This window comes from Phalacrocorax carbo, chromosome 7 (assembly GCF_963921805.1).
Source record: "Phalacrocorax carbo chromosome 7, bPhaCar2.1, whole genome shotgun sequence".
NCBI classification, from domain to species: Eukaryota; Metazoa; Chordata; class Aves; order Suliformes; family Phalacrocoracidae; genus Phalacrocorax; species Phalacrocorax carbo.
In genome coordinates, this window is record NC_087519.1 from 20,749,870 (window position 1) to 20,769,398 (window position 19,529).

At 37.1% G+C, this 19,529-nt stretch overlaps 1 protein-coding gene across 3 annotated transcripts; it reads left to right on the forward strand.

The window, feature by feature from the left end:
• Positions 1-401: 401 nt before the first annotated feature.
• CHRNA5 (cholinergic receptor nicotinic alpha 5 subunit) lies at positions 402-19,526 on the forward strand. Of its 3 annotated transcripts, none has more exons than XM_064456738.1 (6): positions 402-585; positions 10,329-10,480; positions 11,151-11,195; positions 12,612-12,721; positions 13,665-14,496; positions 16,803-19,526. In XM_064456738.1, the coding sequence occupies exons 1-6, from the start codon at positions 468-470 to the stop codon at positions 16,962-16,964; spliced, it is 1,419 nt and encodes a 472-aa protein (XP_064312808.1). In that variant the 5' UTR covers positions 402-467; the 3' UTR covers positions 16,965-19,526. The 3 variants fall into 3 exon arrangements, with proteins under 3 accessions (XP_064312808.1, XP_064312810.1, XP_064312809.1); XM_064456740.1 differs by lacking the exon at positions 16,803-19,526 and having other exon boundaries at positions 13,665-13,958; positions 14,338-14,441; XM_064456739.1 differs by having other exon boundaries at positions 473-577.
• Positions 19,527-19,529: the final 3 nt, after the last annotated feature.

Sequence of the window (19,529 nt, forward strand, 5' to 3'; positions counted from 1 at the left end):
AGCTCCTTCCCCCAGCACCTGTCTCCCTCACAGGGAACTTCTCCTCACAGCCCGAGGGGGAGGCGGTGGCCGCTGCCCGCCCGAAGCACGGCCCCTGAGACAGGCGGTTAGCGGCAGGGCTCTCCGGCTGGCCCCACACAGCTCCACACGCCTCCCACACAGCGCGGGGCCACCAGGCGGTATCTCTGGGCCACCCCCGGGACGGGCCGAGGGGAAAAACCGACCTGGGACGATGCGCTGCTAAGGCCGCTGCGTAGGGTCCAGCTGGCCGCCCCCGCCCCCGCCCCCGCCCCCGCTCCCGCTCCCTCCCCCCGCAAGGCGCTCTCGGTTCCCGCTCCCACCCCTGGCGCCCTCTCAGCGGCTTGCCGGCAGGGCGTGGCCAGCGCTGCCCGTTAGGAGCAGCGCCCCGTGGCTGTGTCCTGTCCGCGCCGCCGGGGCTCGGAGGCAGCGGGGGCCGTGCCCTAGCCATGGCCGAGCGCGGAGCCTGGCTGCGCTGCCGCCACCCCTTGCTGCTCCTCACCTGCCTCTTCGCGCCCTTTCTCGGCCAGTGCGGAGCCGGCCCCGCTGCCCGCGCCCCGTACGTGGGTAAGGGCGGCCCCGTGGGGGTGAGGGCCGGCGGGGCACCCCGGCGGCGCCGCTAGGGAGGGGTGGGCGGGCGGCAGGCGCTTCAGCGAGAGGCTGGGAGGGTGACCGTAGGGAGGGCAGAATCAGCCGCGACTTACGAGCCCTGTTGAACCCCGGCTTTCGTGTAAACCCGGTGTTGTGCAGGGGTCGCTTGCCGCCGGGAGTAGGGGCAGGTTGTGCCGGGCCGCCGCTGCCCCCCCCCGGCTCTTCCGTCCTCCGTCTGCAGCCCGGCTCCGGCGGGCCGCTGGCAGCGGCGGGAGTGCGGGCAGGCGGAGAGCGCGTTTCGTGTGGAAAAATGAGGCGTGCTCTTGCGTGTGGGGAGAAATGCCGGCGGGGGGTCAGGCGGCCGCGCGTCACGCTTCGTTTTCCCCGCCATCAACTGCTGCCAAGACGAGGCTAATCTGAGGCCGGTGGCAAGGCGAAGCGAGGTTCTGGCGGTCGCGGAGGAGTGCTGAGGGAGGGATTGCTGGAATTCGGCTAGTTTTTAAATAAATGAACGTGACCTACAGAGCTGCCCCTTTCACAGAAGAGGGGGAAAAATGCCTTCGTCAGACTACGGCTTTTCAGGTGCATATCAGTCTTAACTACCACGGGATTCATTACACAGTTGTTACGCTTTTTAAATTAATACATAACAATTTGAAGTGTCGTAGCTTTCAATTATTGCTCTCACTCAGGTGAGGTATGATTGTAGATCTGTGGTGGATGCTCTTTGCATTTGCACCTGCTATGGGGGTAAATTTATAGAATATATTTTAATAATTGTGGTATTGCACATGGATCTGGCTGCACATAAAAACGTCCCTTTTAAGAATTTCTAACAAAGTTCTTTTTAGTTTGTTTATGCGTTATTTCTCTGACTTCAAAAGTCAGTCTCAATTCAATCAGGGTGTAACTTTCAGAGTTGAAGGACGTGAAATAGCATGTGAAGCTGAAGTGTTTATAGAATTATACAAAAATTGAAGGAGGAAAATCAATGCTCTTACAAAGAATTATTTAGAAATAGTTATTTCAAAACATTGCTTTTACATAATTTATTGGTACATTGCTAAGTTTTGCGGAACATCTTCAATGAAGATGTTTTTAAACTACAATGTTTACAAGTAGAAAGGAAATGAATGAAAAATATAATTTACTTTCTTTAATAGCTCAAAACTGGAAAAAAGGGTCGTAAGTATGGTCTAAGGAAAGTAAATTGTATTGACATCTCAGTTTTAATGCAACGCACAAACACTCAAGTCTTGTTAAATGTGATTTTAAAAGACTGTTCTTGATCTCGGTGTTTGGGAAAGTAGTATTTTTTTATCAGAGCAGAAGATATTACTATGTGAAATTGTTATGTTACATTATATAGTATATAATGACTGTGTAGAATTACTGTAGTTAGGTTAAACCAAGTTTTGCCTTTTGGCACAAGCTGACAGTTTTGACTTCATTGAGAACTGATCATACATAGTGAGGATGAAATTTTCTTTTCACAATTTGTTTGCTCTAAAATAAAATGAAATTTGCTATTATGAAGATGAACCTATTATTAAGTACTTGTATAGTTTCCCACTTGTCAGAACAGTAAAACCTGATTTTTGTATCATAGTATATGTTCTGTAATCTCCTACTCAGTGTCTGGTGTTGAGCAGAGTATCTGATTTCTAAACAGAGTATCTGATTTCTGTGAGCCACAGGATTGCATGTTCCAGTGTAGCCAAGACTGGAATCAAGCTGTGTGATCAAATGCTACTGTGGCAGAAGGTAATGCCAGCGTGCAACTTCTGCAGTGCCCAGGGCTGTACTGGCAACTTGTGAGAAGCCCAAGGCCTGTGTCTCATTTGCATGAAGGTCTTATTTAATAAATTGTGGATTTGTGTTTACTTCTATGATGCATACCCTCTAAATCTAGATGACTAAATGGTTCTACTTCTAAGGTTCTACATACTTGTTCTTCCTTTTACTCCTTGCACTATCTGCACCTGTATACACACTTTTTGCTGCTTGCATTCAGCAGTCCTCAGTGCTGTCTTCAGTCCATCTTCCCTCCTTACTGATAGGTCAACAGTCTGTGAAAGTGACGCAGTGGTTAAAAGTGGTGTAAAAGAGATGACAAAATCCTGGATCTGTAAAAGCAAAAGTCCCCCTGGCTTCAGAGTGACCAGAATTTTTACCGTGAAGCAGCCTGACATGAGGCAGCCTTTTCATGTGTCCTGGCTTTTTGACAGAGAGAAGGATCACAGTTCTTCTGTCTGCTGAAAGCTGAGTGGACAATGTTAGTGTCAATGAACTCACGAGGAAATGCTGTGCATTGGCACAGACCTGTAATGTTAACGCTGTGGGTGGCTGTTAATCAGAAGAGTCCTACTGGCGATAGCTTCGCTGTAGAGTTCAGGAAGCTGTTTGGCATATTGTGTGTATTTACCATGGAATCCATAGCACAGGTATTCAGAAAGGAATGGTTTGTGCGCCAGTTAGCTCTTCATTTAAAGACTGACTGTCAGTCCACAGTTGATCTTATTTCATGATTTGTTATAAACTACATGGCAGTATATTATGCTGTTATTAATAAAACTTGTAAATGCTTTCATTAATATGGGCTGTGATGCTAAGCTATTAGGGGATAGTTTAATTCTGCTTTCCAATTATCAAGCCAGAAACTTCAATCTTTTAATTTTGAGTTGAATGTAAGAAACATCTTTCCTGCTTTCTATGAGCAGCTGTTGCATATCTATTCATATTGGTAAGTACTAAGTAATATTGCAGTTCAAAATCCTTGATAGTTTCATGTCAACAATGTGTCATTTTGTTTTGCTTCTGGTTGGCAGGAGACTGGTGTGCTAGGCAAGAGAGGAGGCAGAAATCCTCCCAATAACTTGAAAGTCCTGGAGTAAAGGAGAGATCATAAAAGCTCCTGCAGCAGCTAGCAGCTGCCAGGAATGTGTTAATACATAGTGATAGAAATACAAGGCTGTCACTTTTGTACTCTCAACTTTTGAAATTGCAGGATGGCCTCTGAACAAAAGAGAGCAAAACGAATTTGCAAAAAAAAACCACCAACAAGAAGTGGTCAAGAGTAGCCTCCTTTTCCATGCTTGTAGGTGTTGTGATGGGCTTTGGCTTTATTTTTTAAATGGGAGAAAAAGATACTTACAGGAAATACAGAATGTAATAGCTGGCTTTTCTGACTTTTTTTAGTAAATGGGTAAAAGTTAGTAATCCCACTTTGACGTACAGGCATTCTAGTAAATATGATTTTGATCTTTCTAAATGCTTACTGTTAACTAAACAATTGACTGTTAGCAATTGGATTCTTGGCAATTCCTGAAGCATAGAAGGAAAAGTAGGCAAAAACACTGAAGTCCATCAGAAAGTATGACTCAATCCTTTTAAAGGGAGGGGGGAATCAGTACAGAAATAAAACTTCCATTTTAGACATCATTTAATAGATAACATATATTTTCTGCTTAATGAAGTAGTGGTGGGAGATTCTTTAAAATGTAAAGGGAGTCTTAGAGAGAGATCCCTGTAGTTAATATTGAACATGATCTTGTTCTACTTTTTTCTGCATGCTGCAGTATAAATCTGACTTGCAGTTAGAATTGTCGTAATTGACCAAAATATTGTAATGTGACTAGATTTGTTTGGGCAAAAACTGTAAACTTGAAGGAGGAAGAGCACTGATGCTCACTAGAATGAGTTAGTGTGTAGGAAAGATGGGAAACTTTTTTTCCCCCTCTCAAAATGACCACTGAACAGTTTTTAGAGAAAGATTTAAACAGTTACCATTGTGCTTCTAGACTTCATAGTGTTTCCTTTGTTATAAATTGTATGTAAAATATGTTACTTGAAAAAAATCACAGTATCATCTTAAAAAATACTAGTGTACTGAAGGCAGGTGCCCTGTATATATTAATTCACCTTCCTGGTTTGTAGGCAATCTATTAATTATATTGTAGTTTGTAGTAGTTAGATTTGTGGACAACGGTCTATATGCTGTGGTAGCACACTGTTAAGGAATCTAATGTTAACTACAAAGTAAAGATTTTTTATAGTCCTTGGTAGTGGTGTTTTTCATTATAGTGGTATAAGATTATAAATCTGCACTAGTAATATATAGTACTTCTGAATCTACATCTTAACATCAGGCTTCTAAAAAACAACCCTTTCCCTTCTCCCATGGATCTCTTTTGAAAATGCAGCAAGTAGGGATCCAAAGAAAACCTGAAATCATTAACACTCTATTATATCAATTAGAAAATGCTTTGAACTACCTGTTTAAAGTAAAAGGACGTGTGTTATACGTGCAATCCCAATGTGGTTCTTAGACACTTTATCTAAGGAAGTGTGGAGGAATATAGAGTTCAAAGAAAGTTTATTCTTTGGAGAAACATGGACTGTGATGTTTTGTCATTTAAAAACAAACAAGTAAAAATTTATTAAAAGATACGAGGTAATACTAAATGTTTCACCGGTAATTCTTGTAAAAAGAATACTGCTGTTAAATCATATTATGAGGTTAGGAAATTTCATCCCATAATGATACAGTAAGGAACAATGTAAAAAGACAGATTTTTACAAGAGACTATCATTTTTTGTAATTTATCTGAAGCATTTAAGCGGTCTGTCATTAGCAGCTTTAGTGAAATTTCAGCTTAAGAATGCTAACAAAATGAGTAGATATGTACATGTTCTGTCATGCTATTTATGCATCTGAGACCTATGTAATGCTTCCTCTTCTTTTCTAAATAACTCTTCCAAAGTACTTTAATAAAAGGAGTTTGTTAAATGTTTAAGGAGGAAATGGTAGGACTGAATTTGTAACTAAAATTCTGTCCGAGGTCAAGTGTTTAATTAGAATTTCTACTTACCATTATGTCAAAAGTGTGTTCCAACTACTTCAAAGTTTTAAAAAAATTGAATCATTTGTCTGCTTGGTGCGTAACTGTTCGTCTCCTTTTTGCAGAATTCAAATTTTGGCCATCCAGCATTTTCTCATGTGATATAAGTTTTGTTTACTGAATGTGGAATCACACTGAGAGGGAGTGAGCAGAGAAGAGTTTCAGGTGTAAATTATAAACATTGTCATTGGGATTTGTCACTAAAGGGTATAGAGAACTTACCTTTGATATAGACTGCAGAAGTTATCTGACCTCAACAGAAATGAAGCCACACAAATACAGGCATGCTTAAAATTGCCCTTCAAAGGCTACAGATCTTCTAAGTTTTTTTTAGTACAGTGAGCTAGTAGCAGGGGTGAGTGCTTCCGTAATCTCTTACCATCTGATTTAGTATGAGACTTGTACTCCGGAGTTGTTTGTTTGCTAATCTTCCTTAGTTGTAGGTCTTAACCCCTTTCTGCTTTTGTCCAACCACCACAACCAGTCTGCTGCTTTAAGCATATTTTACCTCTTTTCCTCTCTTCTGTACCTTTTTTCTGCTTGCCACCAGTTCTTCACATTTTTTTATTAGTGTTAACGCTAATAAGTAACTAAGAGTTACACCCTTTATTATAATCTTAAAAGCATACAGACACATGGAATAGACAAATTAAACACATGCACTTTGTGTAACAAGAGCTGTGTGATCCTATTAAATAAAATATGGAGAAGTAGGGGTGGTTATTTATTTGATTTTTGCCAACTCTTAATATATTGTTACCATCTCCAGCCTCCTCATGGAGTTCTCCTTTATATAAGATGCTGTTTATAGACCAGTATGCCCTAGGTTATTAATAAACCAAATAAACTAGAAATATTAAAAAGCATGGATATTTCTGTGATATTAAAAAATAGGTGAAATATATTGTTAGTAAATGTGGTCAGCTTAATAAATCAGTGAGTATCTGTAGGTCTGAGCGTAAAATGTTTGAAAAAAATTCTGTCAGTATATACAAGTGGTAAAGGAATATGTCTCCATTTAGCATGGCAGAGAAAATACTGTGTTTTAAGAGAAGCTTAATCTGGAAACAGCATGTACCCTGAAGATCCTGTATTGCTATACAGGAGGTCATCTTACAGGAACACAGAAATGGTGAAAGTGCAACTTTGCCTCTGCATTGCTTCAAGGTCAATTAATGGAGAGAGAATACCCAGCTGCATAGTCATTCTCAAACTGTACAAAAAATTCAGTTGAGAGTTGTAACTGTAAAAGGGAACTGTAATTAATGCTAATACAAAAATCAAGTATTTATGAAGCATTAGGCTGAAATATACACAAAACTATCCATAATGCAGGAAATAGAGATATAGAGGTAGAGAAATTAAGTTGTGTCTTCAGGAAGCATTCTTTTGTATGTCTGTAAAAAGCAGGACTTGGTAAATCCATATATAGTTGCAAATGAGAAAAATTCCTTGACTAATGAAGATACACTGAACCTAAGGTATCAGTAAAAATAAATATAATTTAACCTAATAGCTGTGAAGGTAACTTGCGTGTATGTAGTATTCTGTTGCTGGATCCTTTTTGGCAGCAACTCTTATGTCCTGTGTGTTTTCATGTATCCGTCTGAGGTATTACCAGTGGTACAATGCAAGTTGCCCCTCAGTTCTTCACCATTACACAATCCACACATCAACAATCTTGAAATGGAAAGGTATTAAATTGTAGAGCAGGTACAAATAATTCCCGTTGAAGAACAATAGGTTGCTGAGTTTGCAAATGAATGAAATAGAACTGTAAACTGATAGATTTGTATTTTGAAACAGAAGGGTGAATTGTCTTAAAACCCAAATGCTGATTTGACCTGCAACAAGAACTGTTCAGCAGCATGTTTGTGCATGGTAAGATTTGGAGGGAAAAGGAAAAGCTCCCACTATGCTCACCTCATTCCTTAAGCTACATTCTGCTTTTGCTCCTACTATGAAATTTCAGAGAAAATCCAGTTAGTATTTATAATAGTAGTTCTGCTGGACTGACCCAAACCTACAGTGCAGAAGGCAGGGAATTCTCCTGTGGTTGGGCTCTGTAGTGCTTTGGATGTTTTGTCAGAAGGATCTGTAAATGCAGCCTTTTGCAGTGCAGCAAAAAGTGCTGCTGTCATGAGAGCACATTGATGAATGGGAGGGAACTTAAAAACTTACGTCGCCTGTCGCAGTTGTCTAGGCTGCAGTGGTCACATAGAACTAGCTTAGGTCAGTTTAAATTAATGGCTTAAATGGTGTTAGCCAAGTCTCTGCAACAAATGCAACCCATCAAACTTTGATCAAATTCAAAGGTAGATTTTGCAAGTTGTATTGAAATGAGAACTGATACCCTATGCAAGTATGATGTTACCTGACATAACTGTAAATTTAGTAATCCCAGGCAATTCTAAAATTTTTTTCCTCTTCAATGTCTAATGATCTCTGATTTACTGAATGTTGATGGACTTCAAATAGAAATTGTCTATACTGCCTTTACTTGATACTTTTGTTTCCTTTATGTTATTTTGTGAGAAGGGTTAAATACCATCAGTGTATTTTCTGCATGTAGCATTCACTACTTTATCTACTTCCATTATGTTCACTAAATTCACCTCGTCTCTAAACAAAATAATGTTAATCTTTTAAATCTCTCCTTGTATGGATGACTGTCTCTGGTTTTAATCTGTTTATGATATTCTCTGGTGCTTTTCTGTTTCTGATATATTTTTTTTTTAGATGGATGCTGTTAGTGAGCATGTAATTTCTAGAAAGGTCATGCCATACATTTATGTAATGGTATAATATTTTAAGAGATGGTTGTGAACATATGTCTTTGTTTTTCTTTGTCCCTTAAACTGACTATAATAATTGTTGGGTCTTTTTTCGGCAGTAGTTTCAGTCAGTTTAAATCTCATTGGTGAGTAGTTAAAATCTTTATCTGAAGCATATGTTCATGTCTTCCGGTGGTTGCTCTGACTTCTGGGAATTGGAGATCCTTTTGGAGCCATATCTTTCAAGGTGATGCCTGTAGCTTATGCTGCTTCTTGAGGCAGTGGCTCTCTTCAGGTCTTTTGCACTGCCTTTGAAAGCTGTTCTTACTTGGGTTACTTAGCTAGACACATTTCTTGCCTTTTTTTCCCCCCTGCCTCCATATCTTCCCCAAGTCTGTCCTTCTCTTGTTGTTTAGGTGGTATAATTTTTTGCTTGGGTTCTCATAATGGAGAAACCTTAAACTTGGCCATTTTTTAGGGTAGCAGAGTTTCTACTGATACACTTCAATGAGACCACACTGGTAAAAACCTCACTTTTTGTGGATTCCCAAAGATAAAGGACAGTGGTTGCTTGATGAGGTGCTTTAGGACAATTTACATATCTCCTTTAAAGTCTGGGCAGCTCTATGCTTGCAGTTTCTGCATCTACAGTACTTTTTTTCCCCAATGCTCTGTCATGTATTCCATTCTCTCAGGAGACAAAAGAAGACATTTAGTTTCCTCTTCTTCGTAAGCTATACAAAGATTTTTGGCTGTTCCAGGTCATCAGTCTGTCTCCAGGCATTGAAATGACTCCTTGAGAACTGTGAAAAAGAAGTAACTGAATATATACTATTACTTAACTAGAACGGTGCCTTCCAGTCTATATAACATTAGAATAGGTAGAGGATAGACTGGTAAATAGATTGTTTAAGGTACAGAACAGCACGGGGGGAAAAATGCTCTACAAGTACTGCAAAGTGTTTACCTCATAGATGTGACCAAACATTAGAAGAAATAATGTATAAAACATGAAAAGACTGATGTTTCAAACTAGAGTGCAAGTTATGCAATATACTAGAGACCTGAATAGTGGATGTAGGTTTTTAAAAAGTACTGCCTTGCTCTAGAATGATAGAATTTCGGTCCCTCATAGATAAACTTTCAGTTTTAGAGAAATTCCATAATTGCATGGCACTAGGTAAATGATATAAGCGCATTTTGCCTTTATTATTAAAATCACTCTAATATTCTTGAGTCATAGATTTTAAAAGTGTGATAGTGATGTGGAGAAAGCGGACTCCACAATCTGTAAGATTGTAAAGTAGGTATGTTTATTCAGCACTGGGCAGCACGGAGAGTAGTCCCACCAAAGTCGTGCGCACCTGCGTGATAGTTTGTCTTGGATTTATACAGTAAAGCATTACATATACATAAGATTTCCCAATACGCCTATACATATGCATGACCTTTCCCCGCTTTGTATTAAAATTAGCCAAAAAAAGTTATTTCCATAAATCTTTCCCAAGTGAGCTTGCACAGTGCCTCCTTGTGGTGGTTGTCGGGGGTCGTAAAGATGAAGGCTGCTGGCTCCTCTTAGTCACTGCTAGTAGACTTTTTGGTTTTTTTGTGCAGACTCAGTTATCTCTTGACACTTGTCCAAACTCCAAAGTTGGTTTTAGCTGGTTCGTGAGACAATTTTCTATCCCTATCAGGAATTTGTCCTTCACTGGTAGATTCCGGGCCTCCTTGCTAATTATTTTATGTAGCGGCCAGATAAGCGTTCTGCAACAATTAACTTTCAGCTGGATAAGCATTCAACAACAGAACAGTTAACTTTTGTTTTTGCATCCTAAAAGCCCCTTCCTCCTTTCAATAGTGCTATGGAGATGCTAATAAAACCAGGTAATTTTATAAAATTCTTCCAAGAATGTGGCCACACTTCCAGAGAAAAGGGGATGAGAAATTTAACTCTGCATAAAGATAGCTGTAGCTCTTTGGGCACAGGAATGCAGATGTACACAGTTCGTTTAAATCAATGTTGATTAATTACTTTTTTATATAGGTATATCTGAACCTTCTTTTATTGCTAAAAGTGAAGATCGTTTGTTTAAACATTTATTTGAAGACTATCAAAGATGGGTTCGTCCAGTGGAACGCTTGAATGACACAATAAAAATAAAGTTTGGCCTTGCAATCTCTCAGCTGGTAGATGTGGTACGTACAGTAGATAAGTTTGTTTATTTTTTTCCTAATTCTTAAAGTTCTACCACATAATTTCGTATGAAATAAATGTGTATATTTTAGCTTAAACACAATAGATTAAACCTCTGAAATTATTATCAGCATAATAAAAAATGCATTGTAGGTGGAGGCATGAAGAAGTGATTGCAAAGAGGTTAAGAAGATAAATGACTCTTAGGTTTAGTGGCATTTTTAGCAAGAAAGAAAAGTGAGTGAAATTCTTAAGCCTAGGGAAATGTTTAATTTATTTATTTATTTTCCTCTGGTGCTTATTCATTTCAGAATATTGTTTTCGGGTTGAATTCACTGCTGGTAGCTATAACAGGAGTTTTTCTTTGACATGTTGGCTGTTCCTTTATGTTTCCGTAGAAAAACAGTGAGACTGCATAAAATACAGTCAAATAAAAAAATGGGAGGATAGAGATGCAGAACGGCAAAAATATCAATTTAACAGTTAAATAATCAAAGGTCACAATTGTATGCTTAAAAAGCTCTGATATAAATATACTTATCGGTGACTGGAATGCTTTTAGAAGTGTGGTTTGTATTTTAAATTACAGACCTCTGTGAACTAAAGCAGCTAGTTATTATGAATGTACCGTGTAGATTTTTTTTTTTCATAAAATATGATTTATTTTGATAGGACGAGAAAAATCAATTGATGACCACAAATGTCTGGTTGAAACAGGTATGTGTAAAATATAGATGAAAAATTCTGAAGCTTCAAAACTGCAAGTCAAAAGTTGGAAGAAACTTTTCTAATTAATTGTATATTCAAAAAAACCCTTAGTAGTTACATGAATTTTTAGTTTACGTAGCAGCTTTAAAAAATGTCCCTGGAAATGCTTTAAAGGATTCACTATTATAAAACTCTTAAAAACAAAGCAAAACAACAAAAAGGTAAATTTAAAAAGCATACCTAATTAAAAGAAATCTGATATGGCATTGCATGGCCATTTAATATACCAAAGTGCATGTCTCCAACCATAGAAGTTACTGCTTCAGTATATAAGTTTTCTTTCAAAAACTGTATTAAGAAAAGTATGGGTTTGTGTAGTCTTTTATATAATAGTTTTATGATCTTTCTTTTCTGGCATATTTGAGATTATTGGATAAACATCAGTGAAGAATTTCAGTTTCAAAGATGTATATGGTTGCTATAAAGAGCTACTTTTTCCTCTTAAGCATATTTGTTTCTGGGCAGGAAAAAGCCTCAAGCTTTATAATAATCAGAGTCCAGTGCTAAACTTTAATGGCCTCAACTAACCTGGGAAACGCTGCTCACAAATCAGAATGATTTAACTCAGAATGTTTGAAGACCCTGATTACACTTACTAGCTTACTAAATTATTTTTGTTTGGGCTAATCCCTTTGGTGTTTTTCCCCTGTGTTTTCCCTTCTTTTCCAGTAACTGTAATTTCAGGTAAAGTTTTTCTTTTCAGGAAAACTTCGAGACTACTTAGCAAGTATGACATGGCAACATGTTGATGATAACACTTTGTGGCCTCTTAATAGTTTCTGCAGAACTTGTTGCATTTGAACCAGTTCAAATAAAATAAGAACTGACCTGAATATGCATTCAAATTAGAAACTTTGATTTTTCCTCTTGAGCTTTTAGCTCAAGTACAAAGTAACCAAAGTACCACTTTGCTTTTAGTGGTGCTATTTTTAGTGTTGCTGATAGAAATAGGAACGCCTATCTTGTGAGAGCTGCAGCCTGATTTTTTTATTGTTTTTGTAATGAAAATGTTTAAATTGCTTTTGATCAGATTCCAAAGTCATTGATATTGCTGCAGAAAAAGCTTTTTTCAAGTTTAATTGTCTATACATTATAATAGCTCTTACTTTTGGATACGTGCCCTGAAAAAGGATTTTAATATAGTAACTTCTGTACAGAAACTGTCAAGTGGTTCTTAGAACAGAAAACAAATATAGATGAGGGAGGTAGATGTCTGTTCAGCAAATTCACTGTTGTATGCAAATTTTAGAAGCAGGCTTGGTTTTGTTTTGGGGTTTTTAATTGCCTTTTTATGTATTTTCATCCAGTCCTGCCCTGCCTAAATCAACTTCACAATAATGAATTTTACATCTTGCATATCTACAGGAATGGATAGATGTAAAATTAAGGTGGAATCCTGAAGACTATGCTGGAATAACATCTATTCGTGTGCCATCAGATTCTATTTGGGTTCCAGATATTGTACTGTATGACAAGTAAGATTTTAATCTTTTAATATAAAATACAATTACTATCCAGGTTGTTTCTAGGAGTCTCATTGGATAGATGCGCGTACATTTAGTAGATCTAAGAATGTGTGGAAGAATTTGCCTCTGAATGCAAATGGAATTTTTTGCCATGTTAAATGCTTAAATGTTTTGCTTTGCTTCTGTATGGAATTGCTAGTCTCTTTGAAAAGTTTTTTTCCACTTCTTCGTGTAAACTTTTTTTAGTTAGAAAACAATGTCTTGCTCAGTGCTGGGTACAAACTAGTAGTGTAGAGTGATGGGAAGGAAGCAACTAATTAATGCTGTTTTAAGTTATATTCAGCATGGATTTAAAATGAAGTACACTCAACTGTAAGGTTTTTTTGTTGTTGTTTTTTGAGAACAAGCAGATCTCAGAAGCAATAACTTTTTTGAATTAACCTTTCTGCTCAACTCAGGTGCAGATACAATGCTTTTCTATTTCCTGACTTGCTGAGTCAGGAAAAAAGGCTGATCTAGTGACTGTAATTCAAGTTTGGAGATGGCATGCAAGTATTATTTTACCTGTTTCATGACTTTTTTTCTTCAATAATTGTGATTTGGCCAAATTTAAAAGTATTTATGTTGTATTACCAATAAAACCACCAGAGTTTGGTCATGTTGTTGAAAGTCAGTATTTTTACAACCCTTTCATAAGTGGTTAGGGCTACAGAAAGTTGCACAGATCTTTTTGTGACTTGAATATATTTTCCCTCTTTGAAAGCTGTGGTTCACCTGTGTCAGATTCAGATTGAAAAAAAAAGTTGACTATGAACACAATACAAAATTTTGGCTTGGAAGGAGGAGGAGGGATAAGCAGCTGAAACAACAGTAACAAAACATATTTTCATATATAAAAACATCCACCCCCACCTGCCATTGTAATTGCATGCATATATCTCTCTTCTTTCAGTGCAGATGGACGTTTTGAGGGAACATCTACAAAAACAGTGGTAAAATATGATGGCACCATTGCTTGGACTCCACCAGCAAACTACAAAAGTTCTTGTACTATTGATGTAACCTTCTTCCCCTTTGACCTCCAAAATTGCTCTATGAAATTTGGTTCCTGGACTTACGACGGCTCACAGGTTGATATAATTCTTGAAGATTATTACGTTGACAAAAGAGACTTTTTTGATAATGGGGAATGGGAAATAGTGACTGCAACGGGGAGCAGAGGAAATAGGACTGATGGATGCTGCTGGTATCCTTTCGTTACATATTCATTTATAATTAGACGTTTGCCACTTTTTTACACATTGTTTCTCATTATTCCTTGTATCGGGCTTTCGTTTCTAACTGTCCTTGTCTTCTATCTTCCTTCAAATGAAGGTGAGAAAATTTCACTTTGCACTTCAGTACTGGTATCTTTAACTGTTTTTCTTCTTGTTATTGAAGAGATTATTCCATCATCTTCTAAAGTTATCCCACTCATAGGAGAGTACTTGGTGTTTACTATGATATTTGTGACATTGTCCATTGTGATAACTGTCTTTGCTATCAATATTCATCATCGCTCTTCGTCTACACATAATGCTATGGCACCTTGGGTTCGCAAGATATTTCTTCACAAACTTCCCAAGCTGCTTTGCATGAGAAGTCATGTAGATAGATACTTCACTCAGAAGGAGGAAACAGGAAATATGAATGGATCAGAATCATCTAGGAACACCTTGGAAGCAGCTCTAGATTCTATCCGATATATTACAAGACATGTTATGAAGGAGAATGAAGTTCGTGAGGTGGGTGTATTAGTCATATTACACTCATTTTGTAGAATTAGAAATTAGAAAACCAAGTAATGATTTACTATACAGTTGCATTATTAAGTATGTGCCATGGGATTTCCAGCTTTTGTAGTTCACTGGAAGCTGTGTAGTTATTTCCACTGGAAAGCTGTACAAGTAAGGTACAATACTGAGAACTCTTACAGATATTGAGCTGATACAATACAGTCCTTGGGTCCTTGAGTTCTTTAAAGTCTTTTGCTTTCTTCTAGAAGTAAGTTCATGTTGTTAACTACATATTGACAGGACAAGGGGTAATGGTTTTAAACTAAAGGAGGGTGGATTTAGACTGGATATAGGGAAAAGGTTGATTTTTTTTTTATTATTTTTTTTTTATTTACTGTGAGTGTGGTGAAACACCGACACATGTTGCCCAGATTGGTGGTAGATGCCCCATCCCTGGAAACGTTCAAGGTCAGGTTGGACAGGGCTCTGAGCAACCTGATCTAGTTGAAGATGTTCCTGTGCACTGCAGGGGGTTTGGACTAGATGACCTCTAAAGGTCCCTTCCAAACCTAAACCATTCTATGATATTTTCAGAGATACTTGTCTGTTACTAGAGCATGCACCGTAACTGTTCCCTACAGTGCTGCTGGATGTTGTTTTCATGATGAGAGAAGTAGGTGTTTTTTCATTTCAGTGTTCTATCTGGAGGCTATCTGAAAAATGCATTTGGCATACATTATTTTGCAGCTTTCAACTGCAACCAAAAATATTTTTTAATGTCCTAGCTTATATTAGTTTAAATACAAGCTATAGACATATGTTGATCATTTTGTTCTGAGATCAAATGTGGACTAGATGAATTCTTTGAGTGTTCTCTTCTAGCTTTATCATTATTTTCCTCTAAGTTTTATCAAAGGATGTCAAAGGCTTTTTTCAGTTTGTACATTTGTACTCTGTGGAGAACTTAGTGGATGTTTATACCATTTGGGTAAGAGCATTATGAATCTGCTTTTCTTTCCATGCGTTTTAAACTAACACCATTGGTATATCAGAGACTGAAATGCTGTTTTCAGGCTAGTGTAGAAATACAGAAGTTTGTTGTGTGGTCTTATGATACTGCTGTTTCTTATGGCAAGGCATGAGATTCTTTCAATTTGTGAAGAAATGACTGTCTTCAAAAGCTGCTGGTTGCTGAGAGCATGGTCTTACATGCTAGCTTAGGAGTAAGCTAACTCCTCTAATGTACCTTCTCAGGACTCAATTCTAACATTATCACAAGGGATCCAGCCTAGATTTTGAATAAATGTATCTGCTGTACTTTTAAAACAGCATCTAATACCCCTGCATTGTATAAACAACACAAATAGAATAGTTTGCTATTAAATACATAATTTCTTGTAAATTAAGGGTTGGTTTTCTTTCTCTTATTGAGAGTACTCCTATTTGACTGTGACAAGAGAGGTGATAAGTATTTTGTTTTCCAGGTGTAATGTTGCGACTCTAAACGTCAGAAATTAATATACAGCTGACTAGGGATTCAGTTGTATTTTATTATTTTGGCCCAGAGAATGCAAGCTTTAATTGTAAAAGTTGTTACTAAAAACCACACAGCTAGTGCTGATGTAGCCATACCTCTTAGGAAGCAGTAGGCTTGGGAAATGTGGATTGCACCAGTTCAAACCAAAACAACTGTTTGGCAGGGTTTTAATTTGCTTACACAATTATATCTGCTATACTTGCAAAACTGTGTACAGATATGAGTAATCCTCTCAAAAAGGAAAATAGTCTTGAAAGTACTGTGGGTATTCTCCCTAGTGTAAAATTCTGTGCTGCAGTCCACTGTTAATTTTAAAAATATTTAAAAATTTCTTTTTTTTTTTTAAATGTTGGTTTGGGTGGGGTGGTTTGGTGGTAGTTCTTTTGGTTGTTTTTGCTGTTTACAACTTTTGCCGCTAGCTCCTGCCTGGGAATTCCACTTCATAGAATGAGGCTGTGGCATGAATTCTAAATCCTGCAGTGTGTTAGAAAATTGCCTACTAATGTAATCTATGGTTGAGGATGTTCAATGCTTGTCAGGGTCAGTTTTTGCATTAAGATCTAGTATTGGTCTATATAGCTTTCCAGTTTTCACAGAGGGAAGTTTGTTCCTGTTCTATCTCATAGTGTAATTGTAAACAGTTATTAAAGGGGGTTAACAAATGGACCTAGTTGGAAGAACATGTACTGTGAAGTGATTAAGAATTGCAGGTTTTGGTATTGTGTATTTACCTGTTCTTGCATATTACTGACTAACTTCTACACTCTTTGTTTTTTAGGTTGTTGAAGACTGGAAATTTATTGCTCAAGTGCTTGATCGAATGTTCTTATGGACTTTTCTTCTGGTTTCAATAATTGGATCACTTGTGTTATTTATTCCTGTTATTCGTAAATGGGCAAGTATAATAGTACCTACGCATATAGGCAGTACAAATGCATAAAATATTTTTGGATCTGTCTCCTGATATGGCTCTAAAGAGATTTGCAGTAGCTCTATTTCCATGCATGTTCTTTGTAGGCATGTTTCTGATAGTGTAAAAAAAAATTCAAAACCGGGAAATTATCTTTATATTAAAGCATGGCATCTCTAGGATATACAGAAGTCAATTTGCTTATTGCCAGCCTACTAAGTTACTTCTAAATCAGGTCAGAATTAAAAGGACCTTCCTAGCACTTGCATGTATGATATGTCAAAAAGCATACACTGACACGTAATGCAAAATAGAGGGGTTTAAAAATTCTCCCTTGCATACTATAGTAAATTGAAATAAGCAACTCTACTGTGTAAATATTTGCAAATATTTAATACTCGATATAACAATTTATATATTAATTTGATAATTGGACTACAGTGATCATCTTTAAAAAATTCTATCAACTCTCTTGAATGTGGTGTAAAAGTATAAAGTTTCTACTGATTAATTTAAAATAATAATAGAAATGCCAGTTAAACTTCCCATACATTCAACACGTAAGTAAAAATAGCAATTTGGCTATGTTTTGCCTTTATAAATTTTCAGTAGAATTTGCTGCTAAACTTAAAACCTTGTTAATTCTATCATACTAACATGAACATTTAAAACAGTGAACCTTAAAATGCTTACAGGATACGTGTATATTGATATCTCTGTATCAGCTATGGAAAGGAAGGCAAAGATAATTGAATGAGTTCCCAAGTTGCACAAGTATTCTAATAGACCGGAACATTCAGATTTCTTTATTCTTGATTAAGAACTTGATACAGATATTAGTTGCAAGCACGTTAATCATGTCCTGCTTTTGTGTGCTTCTCAGAATTATGTTTTTAAGCACTGATAGAAAGAATCTGGGGAATGCCTTTCTGAAGGAAATGGGTTGAAAATTATTATGCTGTGTAACTAAATACAGATTACTAAGTTTTCACACATTTTTTGTTAAACTGAACTTGGAACGCTACCTTTGGTAGGTTCTCTTACTTATAGAACCATATGTAACACTAAGCAGCAAGGACTTAGAGCTTTACGTACTTTCTTTTTTCTGAGTGTTGAAAACTAACTTGCAACTTTTAAATTATTCCATGAAAATACATGCTTTAAATACAGATTTAAAATTCTTTATGTTCTTTCCAATGCCACCTTTCTTAAAAGCTTTATTTCTGCAAGAGACTCTAAAACAGATGGGGATTTTCCTACATCAAAGTTTTGTCAGTGTACTTCATAATATAGTTGCATCCTGCAGGGCTGATACAGTAATGCTAAGCTAGAGCAAGTCTTGTGAAGTTTTTATTTGCTTAAATTACTACACTAATAATATGTTTAGGTGAGAAGTTTAATAAACTGTGGTATCTTTTGATAAGGTAAGTTTTTATAGTGGTTATGAATTTGGAAAACATACATATTTCCTACCCCCTCCATGTGTCCTTTAGAATAGCACTGTTTAGCACTGTACTGATTATAATAGTGATTGCTTATGTCATAACTTACATGAAATTGAATATTCATTTCAAATGGTTTTCACCTGTAGGATATTCTTGGTTTTGTGTAGCTTTTTGAGGCTTACAGGTAGGGAAATTATGCCAGGCAAGCCTCTTTTTTTTTTTTTTTTTTTTTTTTTTTCCCCCTCCACATTACCAATGTATAAATGGTTCTGATTGTAAAGGGAGTCACTCTTCCTTTTCAGGTATACAATTACACCTGGCATTGGATATTCATATCTCCTCTGTTCCCATCTTAATTAATTTTAAAGGTGAATCTACAAAGATTATCTGATTTAATCCATTAATATAATAATTTTAACTTTCTCAGTATTATTAAGATTAAACAGTGCATCAGTGACTCTTTGTTGGGAGGTTGCAGAAATAACTTTGGATATCTTATTTACTCTTCAAATGCAAAATTTCTTTTCGTAGTCCTCCTCGGGTTTGAATTACTGAAGTTTAATCTTACCTGAACAGAAAGCAAAGTTTAAACAATAGATTAGCTATATATATTACCTTTTTAAACTCCCCACCTCCTCTCTTTCCCCTTGTTAAATGATGTCTGTAGATGGCCTCATTATATCATATTGGCAGCATACTGGCCAATGGAGTCCCAGTCTTTATACTACTAACTTAAATTTTTGCAAATGCATGAATTCCTTGTAGTCATTCTACAGTCTGATAATGGTAAATACAGGTAAGATAGCTGATACTGGAATCCTTGGGGCCTTCAGCTTATCAGGTGTGTCTGAAACAAAATAATTTTAATAGACTCAGAAGCATGGACCTTTACTTACATGACTTGTTTCTGAATGTATTGAACTGTAGCTAATGCTACCTTATATAGGCTTTTGTCACTCAGTCAAAATAAATGAATAAAAGCACAATTTTCAACAGCTTGATTCTCTTTATTTTCATGTTACATCACTTGATACACTGTATTTCAAAAAAAGTTTCCAGTTCAGTACAGAATATTACAGAATTTTACAGAATATTTTCTTATTACTGTATTTTTTTGCATTCTTTATTCATGCTTTTAGATTACCTGCAG

Bases quoted from the DNA above. Each gene is read 5' to 3' on its own strand.
- CHRNA5 (XM_064456738.1), top strand. From the start codon at position 468: ATGGCCGAGCGCGGAGCCTGGCTGCGCTGCCGCCACCCCTTGCTGCTC. The intron at 10,481-11,150 runs GTACGTACAGTA...TTATTTTGATAG, and splicing joins TCTCTCAGCTGGTAGATGTG to GACGAGAAAAATCAATTGAT. The intron at 11,196-12,611 runs GTATGTGTAAAA...GCATATCTACAG, and splicing joins CAAATGTCTGGTTGAAACAG to GAATGGATAGATGTAAAATT.